General features: G+C 45.6%; 1 protein-coding gene across 2 annotated transcripts; it reads left to right on the top strand.

The window, feature by feature from the left end:
* Position 1: 1 nt before the first annotated feature.
* C6H14orf93 (chromosome 6 C14orf93 homolog) lies at positions 2–16,878 on the top strand. 2 transcript variants are annotated; one of them, XM_084806470.1, is made up of 7 exons: positions 2–314; positions 3,167–3,799; positions 4,525–4,791; positions 5,286–5,347; positions 12,274–12,377; positions 12,739–12,851; positions 15,302–16,878. In XM_084806470.1, the coding sequence occupies exons 1-7, from the start codon at positions 162–164 to the stop codon at positions 15,701–15,703; spliced, it is 1,734 nt and encodes a 577-aa protein (XP_084662596.1). In that variant the 5' UTR covers positions 2–161; the 3' UTR covers positions 15,704–16,878. The 2 variants fall into 2 exon arrangements, with proteins under 2 accessions (XP_084662596.1, XP_084662597.1); XM_084806471.1 differs by lacking the exon at positions 2–314 and adding an exon at positions 2,287–2,473 and having other exon boundaries at positions 15,302–16,668.
* Positions 16,879–20,618: the final 3,740 nt, after the last annotated feature.

The following is a 20,618-nucleotide window of genomic DNA, read 5'->3' as shown; positions in this document are numbered from 1 at the left end:
ACAAGAAGAGAAAAGCATTTAAAAAGAAAATAGCAAATGGTGACAAGGATCAGAGGAGCAGCAGGAGGAGAAAGGAAAAGCCTGATTGTACATGTCCAGGAGAGCTAAAAGTGGCAGTGTCCGGCCATTCTAGGTGTCCCCTGCTGGGGCCCTGCTCAGGAATGCGTGTGCAGCTTTGGTGTGTGTTTGTGTGCCTGCAGGAGATTGGCCAATCAGGGCAGAAGGGGGGAGCATGGGGGTGTGGCGGTTGGCAGCAGGGTGCACATCCTCCCCCTTTGCACACACACGAATACAAAGAGCTGCACGACCTTCCAGTATCCTTTTCCCAGGGACGTGTGGGAGTGGGGATGGAATGGGGGGGGGGAAGCTGGCGATGGCAAGGGGAGGGATTGAAAGGGAGGAACCCCAGTCCTCCCTTGTTTATTTGGCCTTGCCAGGGAAATATACGACAAGTCGGAAAAAGGGTTGTACGTGACAGAATGAGGGAGGAGAGTAGGAGTATGCTTGACAGAAAAGATATGTACATGCAGGCATAGAGTAGCTATCTAGGTTTATGTACATGGATATAGTGAAGATGGGGCAGAGAGGAATATAGATGGGTATATATTTCAAAGAATGGGTGATACAGTGATATGGAAAAGAGGGAGAAACTGAATCAGATGGTACAGATTAATTATCCCTCAAAGCACTTTAACTGCCCCATGGGACTTTAAAGAATGGGAAAAATAATTTTCTACCTTTTATTGTGGGTGAAGTAGAGATTCTAATCAGAAGAAGTAGAGGTCATTAATAATAGCTGGTATTTATACCAGGTTACTTAATCCTGTGTAAAAGAATGTAATGATCTGTACGTGATATTCCAGAGGAGAACAGGGTGGTTCAAGAAGTATGTATAGAAAAATAAGTGGAGAATTGAGGGCATGAGTATACCAATTAGGCACACAGAGGGTGTGTTTATGTGATCAGCCTTGCAAAGGAGTAGTGCATGGATTTCCGTGGGAAGTTTAATCAAGTATACCTTCACTTGTCTCAATTTAGTCTTGCTTTTGTTTGTAAGAAATGAGAGAGGTGATAGTTATAGGAGTTTATTCAATATCGTTTGAGGGTGTCATCTGCTTTAGTAGACAGTCGTCATTCCTTTGTTTCTGTGATTGGGATAGTTGAAAAGCAATGGAAGGGGTGGGTTTCACTTACCTCAGTTGTTCAATCAGCACTAGTGACTAGGAGTACAGAAGCTGGTTGCTGTAATCGTTCTGAACTTAACCTGGCATAAAAGGGTATTTTAGGTGTATGTAACCTAAGGTGCAGTAGCACTGAAGTAACCATGGGAACAGGCACAGAGAGGTGCAGGTTAATAAATCAGAAGATCTGTAAATTTTGTGTGGTAGGGTGGTGTCATGAGTTTGGGAAATATACGGCCTGCAGATTTAAAAAAAAAATGGCAATAAACGAACCGTAACTAAGAATGTGCTCACCAGGTTTGTGAGGGTAAATTAAGAAGGGAAGGTGCGATATATGATTTTAAAGCTGTAATTGACACACATGAGCACATTGGGTACAGTTATGGGAGTCGCGGGTGCTACCTGAGGGAGGGTTCATGGAAAAACTGCTGTTACTAGAAAACATGGGTTTAAACGTGAAGGGTTCTTATGTGAGGCAAGGATGGATAGTCATCGGTGTCCTGTGTGAATGACCTTACGCTCCGGCAGCCATTGGGGTGTGGGGGTCTTGAGATGACCTTGGCCCTGCTCGGCCATTTTGAAATGGCTTCTTAACACAACTACACCTCAAGGCTACCTTTTTGGAAACGTTTGCAGGGACACGGCAGTCATTTATTTTATACGAATTTGGTGTTTTGGAACCATGGGTATATGGTATGGCATTGTGGCTAGATGACCGCTTTAGGAAGTACTGAGTCTGAAGCTAGCCCATAACGGCAGTTCGTTGCAGAACAGAGCAACGAAGAGCCCTGTGGCACCCGAAAGGCGAACCAGTTTATTCTGAGGTAAGCTTCTGTGGGTTATAAATTCGTGAGTCTTTCGGGTGCCACAAGACTCTCTGTTGTTCTGGCCCATAATGGATAGCCTTTGCGGGGTCACGAAAGCGAAAGCCTTTAGCTACGCGGTGGAAGAGAGACAGCCTCGAAAAGCGTCTGGCCTCACAGATCTCCTCAAAGAGCCCCTTCTCCGTCTCCGTCCCTTTCCCCTCCCTTTCTCCCCATCCCCGGGCCGAGGCACCACAGTTCGCGACCAATCGGCTACCTTCGGCTCCTTTGCACTAGCCAATCGGAGAGCGACGGAGGAGAACCGGGGGCCGTTCTGTTTGTACACGACTGCGGCGCTCGCGCCTTTTCTCCGCTCCCGAGCTGCACACGCGGGGATGGAGTGCTGGGGAGCGCAGGGTTCCAAGCCGGCCCGCCCCCGAGCCAGACAGGCCCCTGGCATCTTGCCCACCCGGGGCGCGTGGGATTTCAGTATGCCAAGGAGCGCTTTGCATAACCCCTGCAATGGCATTTGCGTTGGAAACTGGGGAGGGAAATCGGCCCCATAGCTGCCTGCGAGGGGATGGAGGATGCTTCCCGCAAGTTAGGGAGTGCTATGAAATGTTTATTCATTAAGGGCTATTTGCAAGTGATATGAGAGAAGTTCTGTAAGAACTGAGCGTTCTGGTTCAAGGGTTCAGTTCCTCTGCAAGTTTCAGAAGAGCCAAAAAAACAAACTTCGCAAAGCCTGAGCTACTAGGCAACCTGGGGTCTGGCGGCACCAATGTGCCCCCAGACACCTGTCTTGGTGCCCACCGAGACACCCTACTTCTCTCCATTTTTATTAAAACAATGTTATTTTTCTTACTGGCAGCTGGGATTGCTTCAAAGTGAAGTGAGATCCCTTAGCTGCTGCTGTCATAATTTCCCATAAATGCCTCTGGGCAGGTTTCTTGGCCTCATGATTAGCCATGTCCATCCAAGGCAGACATTTTATGGCTGTGCTCAGAACAGTTTCTCGGGTTTCCAAAGGTGCCCACAGGCCCCAAAAGGTTGCCTATCCCTGAACAGATTTATAAGAGATAAGACCCTAAAATCTAAGTATTTTGGACTACTGTCTAATCATGGTTAAAAAAGAAAACACATTCCTTAATGTCCTGTTTCCTTACTAAACATTCCTACTAGCGTCATGGGTTTGTCCCCACCGTGAAGCACTCAAAACCAGATCTGGAACCCATTTTGTCTTCTCGAAGAGTACTAGCTGAGAAACTCCCAGAATCCCCCACAAATTCCTGTGCTGCCATGTCATTCAGTGCCACCATCTTGTTCTCGCCTCCCAATGCCAAAGAGGCAAAGTGCTGCTGCTGCAGCTGCAAGCAGGAACCAGGAGCTCAGACAACTGCCCCACCGCCACCCTCAACCTGTGCCCCCATCACTGTTACAGGAAGTGGGTTGGCAGTCCAGTCTTCAGACCAGCTCCTCCATGTCATCTACCAACGTGTCGAAAAGGCTGTGAGCCTCGCTGAGGTGGCACTGAGTCTGGCTAAGGCCAACAATGAAGCCCTGAGGCGACTGGAAGAGGAAATGGGAGCGTTGCGTCGGGGGACGCCCGCAGCCCTCAAAGCCAGCCCCCTATGCGTTCCGGAGGAGCACCCACAGGACAATGAAGAGGAAGACGAGGAGGAACAGGAAGCTGAAGGCTTCAGGAACGGCGTCCAGGTGGTCATTGAAGAGCTGAGGCAGCTGGGAGCAGCAGCAGGGCCACCTGGGCACTTGGGTTTTTCGCCTGTGCAGCTGGCAGTTGGAGGGCTTGGTGGGGTATGTAGGTTGGAAGATTAGGGGCTTCTTTGTCCCTCCCACCCCAGAAAATGCACACAGTCCACATGTCCCTCCGGTCAGGCACAGATGGCATCATGAATATTTGATGGCATCTCTCGCCTTCCCTGCCAACAACCTGCTCAAGAGAGAGGCATTCTGGGAGTCATGCCAAGCTCTGCTCTACTGTTGTGGCCTGGGGTTGAGGGGCTGTGGCAAGAGCTAAAAGTGCATGAGTATATGTATATATGATACCAAGGATGGTTTGGGAAATGAGGTTGGAGCGGCTTTGGTGATTAAGGGACATTGGTGAAGCTGTGACTGGGGAATATTCTAGTAGGTTAGTGCTAGAATGTTTTCTCATGACACTAAAAAGTGGCTTTGAGCCTCTTGCACTGTCTCAGCCAAGTATGAATGTTGTCAATGAGAGATAAAAGGAGGCTTTAAAATAAAATATATGTTCTGGCCGTTGTAGATTTTGCATTTGCATTACAGAACAATTAAATGGTTTTTTTAAAACACCACCCCCACCCCCCATTGTGAAAACGCACATAGGAATGCTAGGGTGACTTTAAGGGATAGAGCAGGGACAAGTAAAGGTCTGTCTAGGATATGGTGGCTACGGGTTAAGGCTGAGCTGTAGAACTCGGAGGGATAACCCAGCAGCTGGAATAGGATAAGGGCTGCTGTTTGGACCGAGGGTTGCACAAGTCTTTTCTCCTTCTCAGGTAGCGGAAGAAACCCCCACAGTAGATGTCTCCATGCAGCAGGTCTATGCCACACCCTCTTCTCCGGCCCCTCAGATGCCTCATCAGCCAGTCCTGCAGGCCCTGGATGACCCTCTCTCCTGCCCAGAGGTATCCCCTAACAGCACCACCCTGGAGGATACCGTGCACGGGGAGCCACGTTTCTCTTTGGGCTTTGCCAGTCTTCCTTGTAGAAGCCGAAGCATTGGGCAGAAGAACGCGAGGCGCAAGAGGGACCTGGTGCTCTCAGTGAGTTGCTTTACTTTGTTTATTCTTGAAGGAGCTTCTGTTTTGCAAGGAACATGGCATAGGATGAGGGAGAGGGCCTTCTCTGTGGTGGCCCCCACTCTGTGGAACTCCCTCCCTAGGGAACTCTGCCATGCCCCCTCTTTAATGAGCTTCTGCCACACACTGACAACTTGGTTATTCAGGCAGGCATTTGGGGTGGGTTAGGGTATTTTTAAATAATGTTTTAATGTATAATTTTACTGTTCTAAATTGTACCATTGTACGTTGCCCAGAGTGGCTGGCTGACCGGCCAGATGGGCGATTAAGAAATTTAATAAATAAATAAATAAATAAATAAATAAATAAAATAGAATCAGCAGCTCAGGCACTGCATAGCTTATTTTAATTAACTTCCTGGGACAGGCTGCTCTGTCTGTTTTAATAGCTTGGGATTTTCAGAGTTACTGTTGAGGTTCACTTCTTTATCTCTTATACTTTTTTGTTTCTTCTCCCAGAAACTGGTTCATAATGTCCATAACCACATCACCAACGATAAAAGGTTTGACGGCTCTGAGAGGTGAGTTCTGGTTGGGGCTGCTTCACTCGCCAAAGAGTGCTTTCAGTGAAGGCAGAGTTCAACAGGTGCAGCTTCTCACTTCCTTGTGCTGCGGTGGGAGGCGAAGCTGCATGGATCAAAATTGTCTGCTTAACTCTAGGGTCTCCAACGTGGTGCCCGTGAACACCTCTCCTGGCACTCGTCAGGCTCTCTGCCCTTCCTGTTTTTCTTTTAACTTAAAAGATATTTTAATTTAAACAAAAACAAATACGTGTTTTAACCAGGAAGCTGGGAATTAAATGTAGAAAGGACAGCAACAACCACATCACTTAACTGTGGCCACTCCCAAAGCAGTTGTGGCTGATAATGCAAACATCCCTGCACTAGGTAAGCCAATTAACACATATAGTGTGATTTAAAACCCCCCACAACCTTTTATCCTGGTTCAAGCCTCTGGTACGAGCTTCTGGCATGTGAGCCCTAGCGGCATTCTTAGAAAATAAAAATGGTGGGAGGCTGCAGCCAAGAATGCCGAGCTGCGTTTGCTGCAGCAAAACAACAGTCTTGTGGCATCTTAAAGATTAACAAGCTTTGGAACAAGCTGCCATCGGAGGTCCGCCAAGCTCCATCATTGCAGACTTTTAAGAAGGCCTTGAAAACAAATTTTACATTGGCCTTCTTGTGATATGACTGCTATTGTTGCTGTTGCTGCTGCTAACATCATTGTTGGTTTTATTGTTGGTTTTTATTGATTTTATATTTTCATCACTTTTAATATTTTAATTGTTTTTATGTATTTTATTGTTGTAAGCTGCCTTGGGAGGCTTCTCCCCTGAAAGGCAGCCAAGAAATATTTTAAATAAAATAAATAAATTTATTTTATTTAAAATATAAAATAAGAGCCAGTGTGGTATAGTGGCTAGAGTGTTGGGACTGGGAGCTGGGAGATCCGGGTTCTAGTCCCCACTCGGCCATGGGAGCTCACTGGGTGACTTTGGGCCAGTCACAGACTCTCAGCCCAACTGCCCTCACAGGGTTGTTGTGGTGAGGATGAAATGGAGAGGAGGATCATGTATGCCGCCTTGGGTTCCGTGCAAGAGGAAAAAAGGCGGACTATTAATAAATAAACAAACAAACAAACAACACATTTACTATGGCATAAGCTTGTGTGGACTGTAGTCCACTTCATCAAATGTATGAGTTATTGAGAGTTTCAGGTATGTATACATTATGCATCGTTGGGAGGATGGGGGAACTGTAAATGGTGAGGTCAGAGGGAAATTAATTGTTGAAAGGACAGTCAGTGGCAATTACATTATTTAACAGTCGCCTTTCCCAAAACTGTTGTTGCTGATAATGCAAACATCCTGGCACTAGGTGAGCCAATGAAGACATGTGATGTAATTAAAACCCCCTGACAACCTTTTATCCTGACTCAGGCTTCCGGCAATAGGACCTCTTGATGAACTGTAACTTGGCAGTCTCTCACTCTGATGTCCCTTTGAAGTTTCTTTTGGAGGGAGGTCTTTCAAGAATGCAGTAATATAGCAGGGGTGGAGGTTCATATGAACCCTAAATTGGCACTACTGTCTATCTTTAGTGGCCCGAATGAACATTGACAAGTCAAAGAAATAGTGACTTTTATGATGGTAGCATCTCGTCAATTAATAGCAAAGAACTGGAAAGAATCTACAGATCTATCAAGAACTACCTTTGGGATATTGTGTTGGCTGAAAAACTAACTAAACAGATAAGGGCACCAAGACAACTAAAAGAATCTGACACCTTACATACAATCTGGAATAAATTCATTGACTTTATTAACAAACAAGGTTCCCAGAGAAAACCACCACGTCAGGGACAGATATGGAAAGATATATTTAGGGCATAATCCTATGGCCGCTCGTCAGCGGCTAGATGGCTGTAGGAGAGGTCGGTTCCCTGAGAACTGACCTCCGACCCCTCCTGCACTGCCTTGTAGGCAGTGCAGAACAGCCCCGCGCTCAGAAGAGGAGCATGGAGCAGCAAAAATGGGGCATTCCTGGGGGCGTGCCAGGGTGGGGAACTCGGAAATGCCAGTACGAGACATCCTATGTGTTGTCCGGCTGCCGCTTCCTGCACTCCAAGTCCCCATGGCTAGACAGCTGAAATCGGCTGTCTAGCCGTAAATGCAGGGTGGCTGAAGTGCGGAGGGGACGATCCCCTCTGCACTTCTCCTGCCCTGCATTGGATTGTCAGGGTGGAAACTGAGCCTATAGAGCCCCGGAGCAGTTCTGATTCTGAGGAGGAACAGCAATCCGTGGGAGAGGAGCGCGCTCATCTCTCACAAGCACAGCAGCTGGCAGAGATTCCTCCTGCCAGCATTCCTGGGATAGTGACCCTGGCAGTGAGAGAGCGCTGGAGGGGGGCTTACCGGACGCTTGGTGCAGACGCAGGGAGCAATGACAGATGGAGGGCGCGGAAAGGAGGCGTAGCGCTCGTTTGGAGCGCAAGCAACGGTCGCGTCCCGAGGACCCAAGGGAAAGAGGGAGGATCTCTCCCTAGCCCATAAGTTCAGGGTCTTCCCGTGATTCTCCTTCAAACGGGGACCAACCGCCTTACCTGGAGCTTAGGCTACTCAGCATTCTTTCCCCAGTGCTGTCCCTTGCTTTGGCGCTAGCGACTAGTATTCTGAAAGAATCATAAAGTAATAAAGGAATAAAGTCTTGGAAAGAATTCCTCGTCGTCTGTGTCCTGAGTTGGCTGTTGGTGGGGACTGCAAGAGGCAGCTAGGGCCCTCCTGACATGGATAGGTGGTCGCCTCCGAGTTCGGAGGTGGCTGCCTATCTCGATAGGATTGTGCCCTCTGATAGTTAAAACTGAATCTTAAAGCCCTGAAGAACGTCTGTGGATAAATATAAGGTTATTAATACATAGAAACTCCTCTGATCCCTGTTGACTGTAATTGGATTTCCTATGTAATGTTTACCCCTTCATGGATCACTGCCTTGTTGTGGCGAAGGGGCTTGCGTAACTCAGTGAAGCCATAAGCTATGCCGTGCAGGGCCACCCAAGACGGAGAGGTCATGGCGGAGAGTTCTGACAAAATGTGGTCCACTGGAGAAGGAAATGGCAACCCACTCCAGTATTCTTGCCAAGAAAACCCCATGGAACGTAGCACAAGGCTAAAAGAGATGACGCCGGAAGATGAGCCCCTCAGTGTCCAATATACTACTGGGGAAGAGCAGAGGGAATTTCCAAGTAGCGCCAGAAAGAGTGAAGCGGCTGGGCCAAAGCCGAAAGGACACTCAGCTGTGGATGTGTCTGGTGGTGAAAAGAAAGTCCGATGCTGTAAAGAACAATATTGTCTAGGAACCTGGAATGTCAGATCAATGAATCAAGGTAAGCTGGAGGTGGTCAAACGTGAGATGGCAAGATTGAACATCGACATCTTGGGAATCAGCGAACTAAAATGGACAAGCATGGGCGAATTTAATTCAGGTGATCATTATATCTACTACTGTGGGCAAGAATCCCTGAGAAGAAATGGAGTAGCACTCATAGTCAACAAAAGGGTGGGAAGAGCAGTACTGGGGTACAGTCTCAAAAACAATAGAATGATCTCAGTACGGATCCAAGGCAAACCATTCAAGATCACAGTAATTTAAGTCAGTGCCCCAACCACTGAGGCCGAAGAAGCTGAGGTTGATTGGTTCTATGAAGACCTACAACACCTTCTAGAACTAACACCAACAAAAGATGTCCTCTTCATCATAGGGGATTGGAATGCTAAAGTAGGAAGTCAAGAAATCACCGGGATAACAGACAAGCATGGCCTTGGTGTACAAAATGAAGCAGGACAAAGACTAATAGAGTTCTGCCAAGAGAACACGCCAATCATAGCAAACACTCTTTTCCAACAGCACAAGAGGCGACTTTACACATGGACATTACCAGATGGTCAATATCGAAATCAGATATTGACCAGATGGTCAATATCGAAATCAGATTGATTATGTACTTTGCAGCCAAAGATGAAGAAGCTCCATACAGTCAGTAAAAACAAGACCTGGAGCTGACTGTGGCTCAGATCATGAGCTTCTTATCGCAAAATTTTGGCTTAAATTGAAGAATGTAGGGAAAACCACTAAACCATTCAGGTATGACCTAAATCATATCCCTTATGAATATACAGTGGAGGTGAGGAATAGATTTCAGGGATTAGACCTGATAGACAGAGTGCCTGAGGAACTATGGATGGAGGTCCGTAACATTGTTCGGGAGGCAGCAACTAAATCCAGAGTGGCTGGGTGACCAGCCAGATGGGTGATTAATAAATTTAATAAATAAATAAATAAATCCCTCCCAAAGAAAAAGAAATGCAAGAAAGCAAAGTGGCTGTCTGATGAGGCTTTACAAGTAGCTGAGGAAAGAAGGGAAGTGAAAAGCAAGGGAGAAAGGGGAAGATATACCCAATTGAATGCAGATTTCCAGAGAATAGCAAGGAGAGACAAGAAGGCCTTCTTAAATGAACAATGCAAAGAAATAGAAGAAAACAATAGAATGGGAAAGACTAGAGATCTCTTCAAGAAAATCGGAGATCTCAAGGGAATGTTTTGTGCAAAGACGAGCATGATAAAGGACAAAGAAGGCAGGGACCTAACAGAAGCAGATGAGATTAAGAAGGGGTGGAAAGAATACACAGAAGAACTATACAGGAACAATCTTTAATGTCCCTGATAGCCACGATAGTGCGGCCACTGAACTTGAGCCAGACATCCTAGAGAGTGAAGTCAAGTGGGCCTTAGGAAGCATTACTAACAACAAAGCCAGTGGAGATGACAGTATTCCAGCTGAGCTATTTACGATCCTAAAAGATGATGCTGTTAAAGTGCTGCACTCAATATGCCAACAAATTTGGAACACTCAACAGTGGCCACAAGACTGGAAAAGGGCAGTTTACATTCCAATTCCAAAGAAGGGCAATGCCAAAGAGTGTTCAAACTACTGCACAATTGTGCTCATTTCACATGCCAGCAAGGTTATCCTCAAAATCCTACAAGCTAGGCTTCAGCAGTATGTGAACCGAGAACTACCGGAAGTACAAGCTGGGTTCCGAAGAGGCAGAGGAACTAGAGATCAAATCGCCAACATTCACTGGATCATGGAGAAAGCAAGAGAATTCCAGAAAAACGTCTATTTCTGCTTCATTGACTATGCTAAAGCCTTTGGTGGTGTGGATCACAACAAACTCTGGCAAATTCTTAAAGAGATGGGAGTACCAGACCACCTTACCTGTCTCCTGAGAAACCTGTATGAGGGTCAAGAAGCAATAGTAAGAACCGGTCATGGAACAACTGATTGGTTCCAAATTGGGAAAGGAGTACGACAAGGCTGTATATTGTCGCCCTGCTTATTTAATTTATATGCAGAGTACATCATGAGAAACGCCGGGTTGGATGAATCACAGGTCAGAATTAAGACTGCCAGGAGAATTATCAACAACCTCAGATACGCAGACAATACCACCCTAATGGCAGAAAGCGAAGAGGATCTAAAGAGCCTCTTGTTGAGGGTGAAAGAGGAGAGTGCAAAAGCTGGTATGAAACTCAACATTAAAAAAACGAAGATCATGGCATCTGGCCCCATCACTTCCTGGCATATAGAAGGGGAAGAAATGGAAGCAGTGACAGATTTTATTTCCTTGGGCTCCAAGATCACCGCAGACGGTGACTGTAGCCACTGAAATTAAAAGACACTTGTTCCTTGGGAGGAAAGCTATGGCAAACCTAGACAGCATAGTAAGAAGCAGAGACATCACCTTGCCGACCAAGGTTCGTATAATCAAAGCTATGTTTTTCCCAGTAGCAACACATGGCTGTGAGAGCTGGACTGTAAGGAAGGCTGAGCGCCGAAGAATTGATGCCTTCGAACTGTGGTGCTGGAGAAGACTCTTACGAGTCCCCTGGACTGCAAGGGTGTCAAATCAGTTAATCCTAAAGGAAATCAACCCTGAGTGCTCATACTGATACTGAAGCTGAAGCTCAAATATTTTGGCCACCTAATGCGAAGAGAAAAGCCACTGGAAAAGACCCTGATGCTGGGAAAGATTGAAGGCAAAAGGAGAAGGGGGCGGCAGAGGATGAGATGGCTAGATAGCATCACCGATGCAATGAATTTGGACTTGAGCACAGTCCGGGAGAGAGCGCAGGACGGGAAGGCCTGGCGTGCTATGGTCTATGGGGTCACGAAGAGTCGGACACGACTGAACAACAACAATGTAATGTTTATGTTTTGTTAGAATATTTTTATGGGCTCATTGATTACACTGAAAACGTGATTAAAACTCAATAAAAATATATTTTTAAGTTTATTTCCTTTACAATGGCCACTTTAAGGTCCATGAGAGAGTGTCCTGGGAGAGTGAAGTGTTCTCCTACTGTTTTTTTTAAATAATGCAATTTTTTATATCAGATTTGTGTCCATTTATTCTTTTCCATAGAGACTGGCCCATTTGTTTCTGTATGGAAAATAATAAATGGAGTAATTGAAGGGTAAGTTTCCCCTTTCTCCTACTTTTAATACACAGTTATGAATGAAGTGCAGATTATAAGCAAAATTAATAAATATAGAACCAAAGGGTAGTAGTTACACAGGGCAATCCGTAAATCCAGTTGAGTTCGATGAGGCTTACTCCCAAGTAAGTATGCACAGGCCTACATACTAAGGCTACAATCCCAAACGTACTAGGGTGTAAGCCTCATTTAAGTCAGTGGACTTACTTGTGGGTAAACATGCTTCAGACTGGATTGTTATACTTTGCTTCCTAAAGTTGGGAAATCTGGTTGACATTCCCTAGTTTAGCTCATCAGAAGTTTTGTTGTTGGAGAAAATGTGGAATTACTAGGATATACCAGGTGTTAGCTTTTCTAGTTTTTACCTTTTCTCCCATCTTTCCCTTCCTACAGCATTAAATCTTCATGGAATATCTCTGTGGTGAAATTCTTGCTAGAAAAACTGAAGCATGAATTGGTATCAAATCAGCATAATTACACCGACAAAGAGCTAAAAGGTAAAGTGGAGATGCATAAAAATGCTTTACTTACTCCATTTTTGAATTGTATTGCTAGATGATTTCCAAATCAGAGGCATATCTCTTATTTCTACAATCTACAATCCTTTTTGTAAATGTCATCTTTGGGCTTTACTGGAAATAAAATAAAAATAATTATTTTGGGAGGAAATTTTGTCAAGGTTTGAAATAAACATATCTCTTGGCATTCACTCTGGAGTCTGTTGATGATGTTTGAAATGTTGATTGTTTATATACACAGATGCACACATCTGATGTCTGGTCATTCATCTGTGCCCTGGTTTCTGTTTTCCATGCTTGTGACCCTCCTGCCCCCGCCGCCCACTTTTTTGTGTGTTAGGTGCCTGTGTGGCCTACTTTCTGACTAAGCGACGTGAGTATCGCAACTCTCTCAACCCCTTCAAAGGACTCAAGGAGAAGGAAGAGAAGAAGCTACGCAGCAGACGTTATCGGGTAAAGCATAACTCAATGACTTTGAGGAGCACTTCTGCACATTTATTACCTCAAGAGGGCCATACTGCTACAATACCTGCAGAAAAGCAATTTTGTCACACTTTTAACCCAAGTACATTCCGCCGTCAATTTTATTCCAGGACATTTGTAAATAACACATTAAAAATCACACTGAATTGAAGGAGGAAATTACCTCAATACTCTCACTCAAATGTATAAAGAAACAACAATCTATTTGACAGATGAGGGAATAGGCTGAGTGCTGTAAGTCTGGTTACAAGAGGCTACACTGGCCCGGTTCACATGCAACGGCAACCCAGAGTTTGAATTATGTGGACAAGCCAGCATGCTCATTCAAGCTACTCGATTATTCCTGCTTGGTTCTTCCTGCCAGCGACACTGGCTAACCTACCCAGGAACCCTGGCTTGTTTAGCATGACATCCGAACCCAGACTTCTGGCTTGTCTCTCCCACAACAAGCCAGAGTTGGAATCTTATGCTTAAAAGAGACCCACTGAAATCAGTGGGACTTAAGGTAGGCATGACTGTCTTAAGTCCCATTGATTTTAAGTGGTCTACTCAAATATGATTAAGTCTGGACCCAGGTCATTGAATTCAGTGAGACTTAGTTCTGAATAAAGTTGATTGAGCTTATGTTTAGGATTGTAGCCTGATCCCATGCATGTTTGTTTATTTGTGAGTAAGCACACTGAATTCAATGGGACTTATTTTAGCTGAAAGGAAAATAGCAGTTGTAATGGGTTGTAATTTGTAACAAAGGAGGAGCAGCAAAGTATTGATTAGAAAGGAGGAGGGCAAAGTGTAACAAGGACCAAAAGGATTCTAAAAAGGCCTTGAGGTGTAGCTTGCTTTAAAGTTCCTAAAGGTAACGGGACGATTTACAAAATGTTCAGCAAGTTTTATGGGAGGGATAACAAGCAAAGTCTTTATTCAGTAAATGGCCATTGTTGCTTTTTAAGCCTATTGTCAGGGTGGAAACTGAGCCAATAGAACCCCAGAGCAGTTCTGATTCTGAGGAGGAACAGCAATCTGTGGGAGAGGAGCGTGCTCATCTCTCACAGGCACAGCAGCTGGCAGAGATTCCTCCTGACAGCATTCCTGAGATAGATAGTGCTCCTGGCAGTGAGAGAGTGCGGGAGGGGGCTTGCTGGACGCTCGATGCTGACGCCGGGAGCGACGACAGCTGGAGGGCGCGGAAAGGAGGCGTAGCACTCGTTTGGGGCGCAAGCAACGGTCGCGTTCCAAGGACCCAAGGGAAAGAGGGAGGATCTCTCCCTAGCCCATTCAGGGTCTTCCCGTGATTCTCCTTCAAACGGGGACCAACTGCCTAACCTGGAGCATAGGCTACTCTGCTGTTCCTTGCTTAGTCGCTGGTGATTAGCATCTGAAAGAGTCATTAAGTTGTAAAAGGATTAAAGCCTTGAAAAGAATCCTTGTGTCTGTGTCTTGAGTTAACTATTGGAGTAGACTGAAAGAGGCTGCCAGGGCGCTCCTAACACCTATAGTCTTATTAAGAAGTGGAAGGGAGTTCCATTCAACAGAGCGGAACTGACTTCTGAGTAAATATGCATAGGTTTGAACTATGAGAGGGAAAAGTGAGGGACAGAGGGAACCACAGGATTCTCTCAATCAAAAAATTACTTGATCAGGGTTGTTAAACAAAACATCATAAAAAATAACTTCTCACCTAGCTACCTGACCCTATTCATTTTTACCCTGAAGTAAGTTCCACCAAGTTCAATAGGGCTTATTCCTAAGTGTGCGTATATAAGACTGCAGCCTAAGAGGCAGAAAAATGCTTTTTAAAAAAGACTGAAGCGGGAAAGTGGATCATTATGACTCCATCCCACTTGTTTGCCCATCTCATTTATCAACGCCGTGCTAGTCTTCCTTTAAAAGGAAAGAAAAATGAAGCCTGTCTCAGACCACTCTCTGAAACCTCCCTGCAGCAGTCGGGACTCTCCTTTATAAAGGGGTGCTGTGACTTGGATGAGAGGCAGGTGGTGGTGAGTGAGCCATCACCCCTTGGCTGCCAAGAGGTGTTTGCATTATAAAGTGCTAACTGTGGAGCTTGTGCTCTCTCCTCCTGTGGAGCTGAATCCAGAGCTAGCCTGTCAAATGCTGGGCAGGGGAAGGCTGTGATTTGCACACATGCATGGAGCAGGTTTCAGTTTTAAAAAAAGGATGGGCTGCAAATATTTAAGGGGGGGGCTTGCCATCTGCCCACAGGCTGTTCTGCAGGCCTGATGGATACATTCCCTCAGTCCTCCAACACTAGGGGGAGACAAAATGGCAAAGTGTGATAGAGGAGTTGCAGGAGAAGTTGGGGAAGGACCTGTGAAGACAGATGGGGTGAGTAATTGCAGGGCTGGAAGCAAAAGCTACATTCTTAGAATGACTAATTAGACTCTCTTTTGTCTTACCATTAGCTTTTTGCAAACCGTTCGGGGGTGGCGCGTCTGCTCGGCCCTGAAGAGCAGCGCGTGTGGCAAGGTGTGACTGAAGAGCTCATGTCAGATGAGGAAGACAGCCTGAGTGAGCCAGGTGTGTGGGTGGCACGTCCCCCACGATTCCGTGCTGCTCCCCTCACTCAGCTCTGCTACCGGCTGGACGCCAACTCAAAGCATGGTACCAAAGCCAATCGGGTGTATGGGCCACCCTCAGATCGCTTGCCCTCTACTGAAGCCCAGCTTCTACCCCAGCACCTCTATAACCCTCATTTTCAAGAAGAAGAAGCCAGAGCCAGCACTCCCCCTCACCCAACCAGCCACAAAGGCTTTTGTCCTGACCTCAGCTCCTTTGTGGAGATCAAAGTGGAAAAGGATGAGTGACCTAAGATGGCTGACCTTGTCTACTATGGCAGCCAGAGTAACAGGGAAGAGAGAAGACAGGGTCAAATGAGACCGCCAGCTGAGTTCAGTTCCTTCCTCAAGATGAGGAGGGAAGCAAATTATCAGTCATGCCCTAAGTGGCTTTTATGGGCTAAGATGCATCTTCACTTTTTAGGGAGTCCTTTTAAGTCACAGTGGAGAAGAAACAGTGATTGTGATGGACAACGCTGGAAAAGGGAACCTTTCACAGTTCAAATGGCTGATCTATATGATTACAAAGGGAATTCTGTCTCCTCTGAGCTTAGGATAAGGCAAAGTCGGAATTCCCATAAAAACTGTGACTTGCATTGTGGACTGGTTAGATTGGAAACTCAGGATAACCATTCCCACTCCACAACTTTTCTGTTTCACTCTTGAGTTCCTGATAACATAAAACCAAGGGCTGACAGTTTGCTGAAATGATGGGGATTGGTCTTTTCTTGGAACTGTAGAGGTTAGCAGAACACCTCCTGTTGGACTTCTTCATTAACAGCAATATTTTAAAGTAGCAACATAACATGATACTTATTGAACTAACTTGACTGCTCTTGCCTACATCTGTGTAAACATTAGGTGGGTGGGAAATTGTGTGTTCTTCCCTCAGACCTGAGAGAAAATGAAGGGACAAGCAACTCAACCTGTGGGAAACTAGGCTGCACCTTTTGAAATTGAGGCAGCATGAAAATTCAAGCTATTTAATCATGACTACTTAGGACCTGAAGTATATGTGCGGGTGGGGGGAGGAAGGAAACGTGTCTTAAACACAGGAGTCTGCTTTTTCTGTAAACACGTCTTGTTTCTGCCCCTCTTTTTCTACATGTCTGGGTTCTCCTTGTTGGTTGTGGCCATTAACTTAGAATCCAGAATTTATGGGTCCTTGCCCTCTTACTGGCAGGTAGATTAAAGATTTTATGTGTAGAAGAGGGGAAGAGACAACATGTCTGGGTTTTACTCTTGCGTTGTTATGTTGACTTGTTCCTCTGCTAGGTTTCAGATACGGCTGTCTGAATTGAATGCCAAACTCCCGTTTCCTTAACACAGGAGAAAATGCATTTCTGGGTCTCATGAGAGGAAGGAAACACCAGCTGCTGTATCCTTGCATATTAATTCACTTAAACATACACTAGTTTAAAAGTGTCCACTGACTAGTATCAGGCTGAAATTTTTAAAAAGGCTTTGTTTAAAACTGGCCACATGTTAATCCTACCATTGACGCTTCTATTATTACACATGGATAGGCCATTTTATAGGATGCTGTCAGATGTGGAGACGTTTTGGGTTGCAAAAAGCTCAGAAAGAGGGCCCCCCAGTACCAAGCTCATGCATAGGTACTGTATCAGAAGCATAACTGTGTGGCTTTTTTGAGCCATCACTGTCCTCTAGTGGCTTTTCTAGGTAGTACAAAAAGATGGCCCTTTCTCTCTCTGGTTGGGTACACACCTGTTATCTGTTGTCTTTTGACCTAGAAAAACCCAGACGGTGTAGGAGTGGTCAGTGTTATCCTACTTTCTGCAGCCCTCTGCCCCCATACTAAACAACCACTGTGCTCCCTGTAGCCCATAACCTTGCATCTGTGTGTTTCTATGCAACAGACAAGATGATTCTCTTTACTCCATCCATTCTTGCGTGCGGTATGTAAATACATTCACTGACAAGGATTAGAAGCTCCCCTCCAGCCATCGGATAATGTGCTGAAATGCTGGGACCGTTGCCCAATAATAGAGCACATGCTTTGCATACAGAAGGTCCTGATTTAAATCCCTGGTATCTCCAGTTAAAAGGATCAGGTAGCAAGTAATGGGAAAAACCTCTACTGCAGAACTGCTTCCAGGGGCTAAATGGGCAAATAATCTGACCTGGTATAAGAGAACTTCCTATGTTCAAAATCTTAGGCAAAGAGCACACTTTGAAAACTCCTGATTAATTGATCTGGACTGACTGTTCCCCTCTTCGTTGTCTCTTCATGCTCCAGTTGGAATCCCCACTGTCCAGATAAACATGAATTGAAATCTGCGGGGATAAGTCTATTTATGTAAAAGGTTAACATAACATGACCTGCCTTTCAGACTTCAGATATTACAAAAATATGAACATAAGAATTACAGTTAAACACACGCACACACCAGCACAGACGGAAACTAACGGGCAGCCAATGCAAACAATGCAGAATAGATGTGATTCGAACACCTACCTCCCCCAAGTGTTCTAGCGGCTGCATTCTGTACCAGTCGCAGTTTCTGAACCATCAAGGGCAACCCCACATAGGCCTAGTGAAAGCTATTAATCATGATAATCAAATGAACCCTCCAGGTACAGGAGCAGTTTACTTCTAAATACCAACTGCTGGGAACAAACTACAGGGGGTCACCATCCTTCATGTGCAGGTTGTGAGGATCCAGAGGCCTCTGGCTGGCTGTGGCTAGAAATAGGATCCTGGTCCAGTTGAGACTTGGACTGGTTCCGCAAGATGATGAAAGAATGGATGTCCCCCATTGCACTCTGTTTCATTTACAGTGCAATCCTATCCGTTTCTATGCAGAAGTACGCTCCTGTTCAATGGGACTCATAGAATCATAGGGGTGGAAGGGGCCTACAAGGCCATCGAGTCCAACCCCCTGCTCAATGCAGGAATCCAAGTCAGAGCATCCCTGACAGATGGCTGTCCAGCCTTGTCTTGAACGTCTCCAGTGTGGGAGAGCCCACCACCTCCCTAGGTAATGAGTTCCATTGTCGTGTTGCTCTAACAGTCAGTAAGTTTTTCCTGATGTTCAGCCGGAATCTGGCTTCCTGTCACTTGAGCCCATTATTCCGTGTCCTGCACTCTGGGATGATCAAGAAGAGATCCTGGCCTTCTTCTCTGTGACAACCTTTCAAGTACTTGAAGAGTGCTATCATATCTCCCCTCAGTCTTCTCTTCTCAAGGCTAAACATGCCCAGTTCTTTCAGTCTCTCTTCATAGGGCTTTGTTTCCAGTCCTCTGATCATCTTTGTTGCCCTCCTCTGAACCCTCTCCAGTTTGTCTGCATCCTTCTTAAAGTGTGGTGCCCAGAACTGGACACAGTACTCCAGATGAGGCCTAACCAGTGCTGAGTAGAGGGGAACTAGTACTTCCCGGGATTTGGAAGCTATGCTTCTATTATTGCAGCCCAAAATACCATTGGCCTTTTTTACAGCCACATCACATTGTTGGCTCATATTCAGCTTGTGATCGACAACAATTCCAAGATCTTTCTCGCTTGTAGTGTTGTTGAGCCACGTATCCCCCATCTTGTAACGGTGCATTTGGTTTCTTTTTCCTAGGTTGCAGAACTTGGCATTTATCCCTATTAAATGTCATTCTGTTGTTTTCTGCCCAGCGCTCCAGTCTATCCAGATCACTTTGAATTTTGTTTCTGTCTTCCAAAGTATTAGCTATCCCGCCCAATTTCGTGTCATCTGCAAATTTGATCAGCATTCCCTGCACCTCCTCCTCCAAGTCATTAATAATAATGTGGAAGAGCACTGGGCCCAGGACTGAGCCCTGCGGTACCCCACTCGTTACCTCTCCCCAGTTTGAGAAGGTCCCATTGATAAGCACTCTTTGAGTCCGATTCTGTAGCCACCTGTGGGTCCACCGGATCGTTGTTTCATCTAGCCCACTTCGAGCTAGTTTGCTCATCAGGATATCATGGGGCACTTTGTCGAAAGCTTTGCTGAAGTTGAGGTATATGATGTCTACAGCATTCCCACGGTCTACAAGGGAGGTTACTTGATCAAAAAATGAGATCAGACTTGTCTGGCAGGACTTGTTTTTGACAAATCCATGTTGGCTTCGAGTAATCATGGCATTGTTTTCAAGGTGCTTCCAGATGGATTGCTTTATCATCTGCTCCAGAATTTTCCCAGGGATTGATGTTAGACTGACTGGTCTGTAGTTCCCAGGTTCTTCCTTTTTACCCTTTTGGAAGATAGGGACAACATTAGCCCTCCTCCAGTCATCTGGCACTTCCCCCATCCTCCATGATTTCTCAAAGAGAATAGACAGCGGTTCTGAGAGTTCTTCTGCCAGTTCCTTTATTACTCTAGGATGCAGTTCATCTGGCCCTGGAGATTTGAACTCATTCAAAGTACTTAGGTGTTCCTTGACCATATGCCTATCGAGCTCAAGCTGCAATCCTGCCCCTTCAGCCTGTACTTCGCCTTTGCCAGGGGGGTCATAGACCCTCTTTTGGGAGAAGACTGAGCCAAAGTAGGAATTGAGCACCTCTGCCTTTTCTTTGTCATCTGTTATCATTTTGCCATCCTTATTTAATAGCTGAACAACAATTTCTTTCCTTTGCCTTTTACTATGCACATAGCTGAAGAAAGTCTTTTTGTTGTTTTTAGCATCCCTCGCTAACCTCAGCTTGTTCTCAGCTTTAGCCTTCCTGACGCCATCCCTGCAATTCTGTGCTACCTGCCTGTACTCTTCCTTTGTTACTTGGCCTTCTTTCCACTTCCTATATTTGTCCTTTTTTGTTTTCAGGTCATCCCTAAGCTTTTTTTGAAGCCACATTGGTTTCTTCTGTTGTCTTCCACCTTTTCTTCTTGTTGGAATTGCTTGTGATTGTGCCTTGAGAATTTCCTTTTTTAAAAGCTCCCACCCATCTTGGACTCCTTTTCTCGCTAGCATCGCTTGCCATGGGACCTTACTGATCATTGTTCAGGGTTTATTAAAATCAGCTTTCCGAAAATCCAGGGTACGCGTTTGACTACACTCGGCTTTTGCTTCCCTTAGAACCAAGAACTCAAGTGCAACATGGTTGCTTTCCCCCAGAGTTCCTGTAACTGCTACTTTATCCACTAGGTCATCTCTGTTGGTTAGGATCAAGTCAAGGATAGCCGATCCTCTAGTTCC

Source organism: Heloderma suspectum, chromosome 6, assembly GCF_057233095.1.
Source record: "Heloderma suspectum isolate Gila_16-S chromosome 6, 16-S_ref, whole genome shotgun sequence".
Classification (NCBI taxonomy): Eukaryota; Metazoa; Chordata; class Lepidosauria; order Squamata; family Helodermatidae; genus Heloderma; species Heloderma suspectum.
The sequence above is the reverse complement of the archived record's forward strand: the minus strand, read 5'-3'. Positions and strand labels throughout refer to the sequence as shown.

Coding starts and splice junctions, on each gene's coding strand:
- C6H14orf93 (XM_084806470.1), top strand. CDS start 162: ATGCGTGTGCAGCTTTGGTGTGTGTTTGTGTGCCTGCAGGAGATTGGC. Junction 3,800..4,524: donor CAGTTGGAGGGCTTGGTGGG/GTATGTAGGTTG, acceptor TCTCCTTCTCAG/GTAGCGGAAGAAACCCCCAC. Junction 5,348..12,273: donor AGGTTTGACGGCTCTGAGAG/GTGAGTTCTGGT, acceptor CCCTTCCTACAG/CATTAAATCTTCATGGAATA.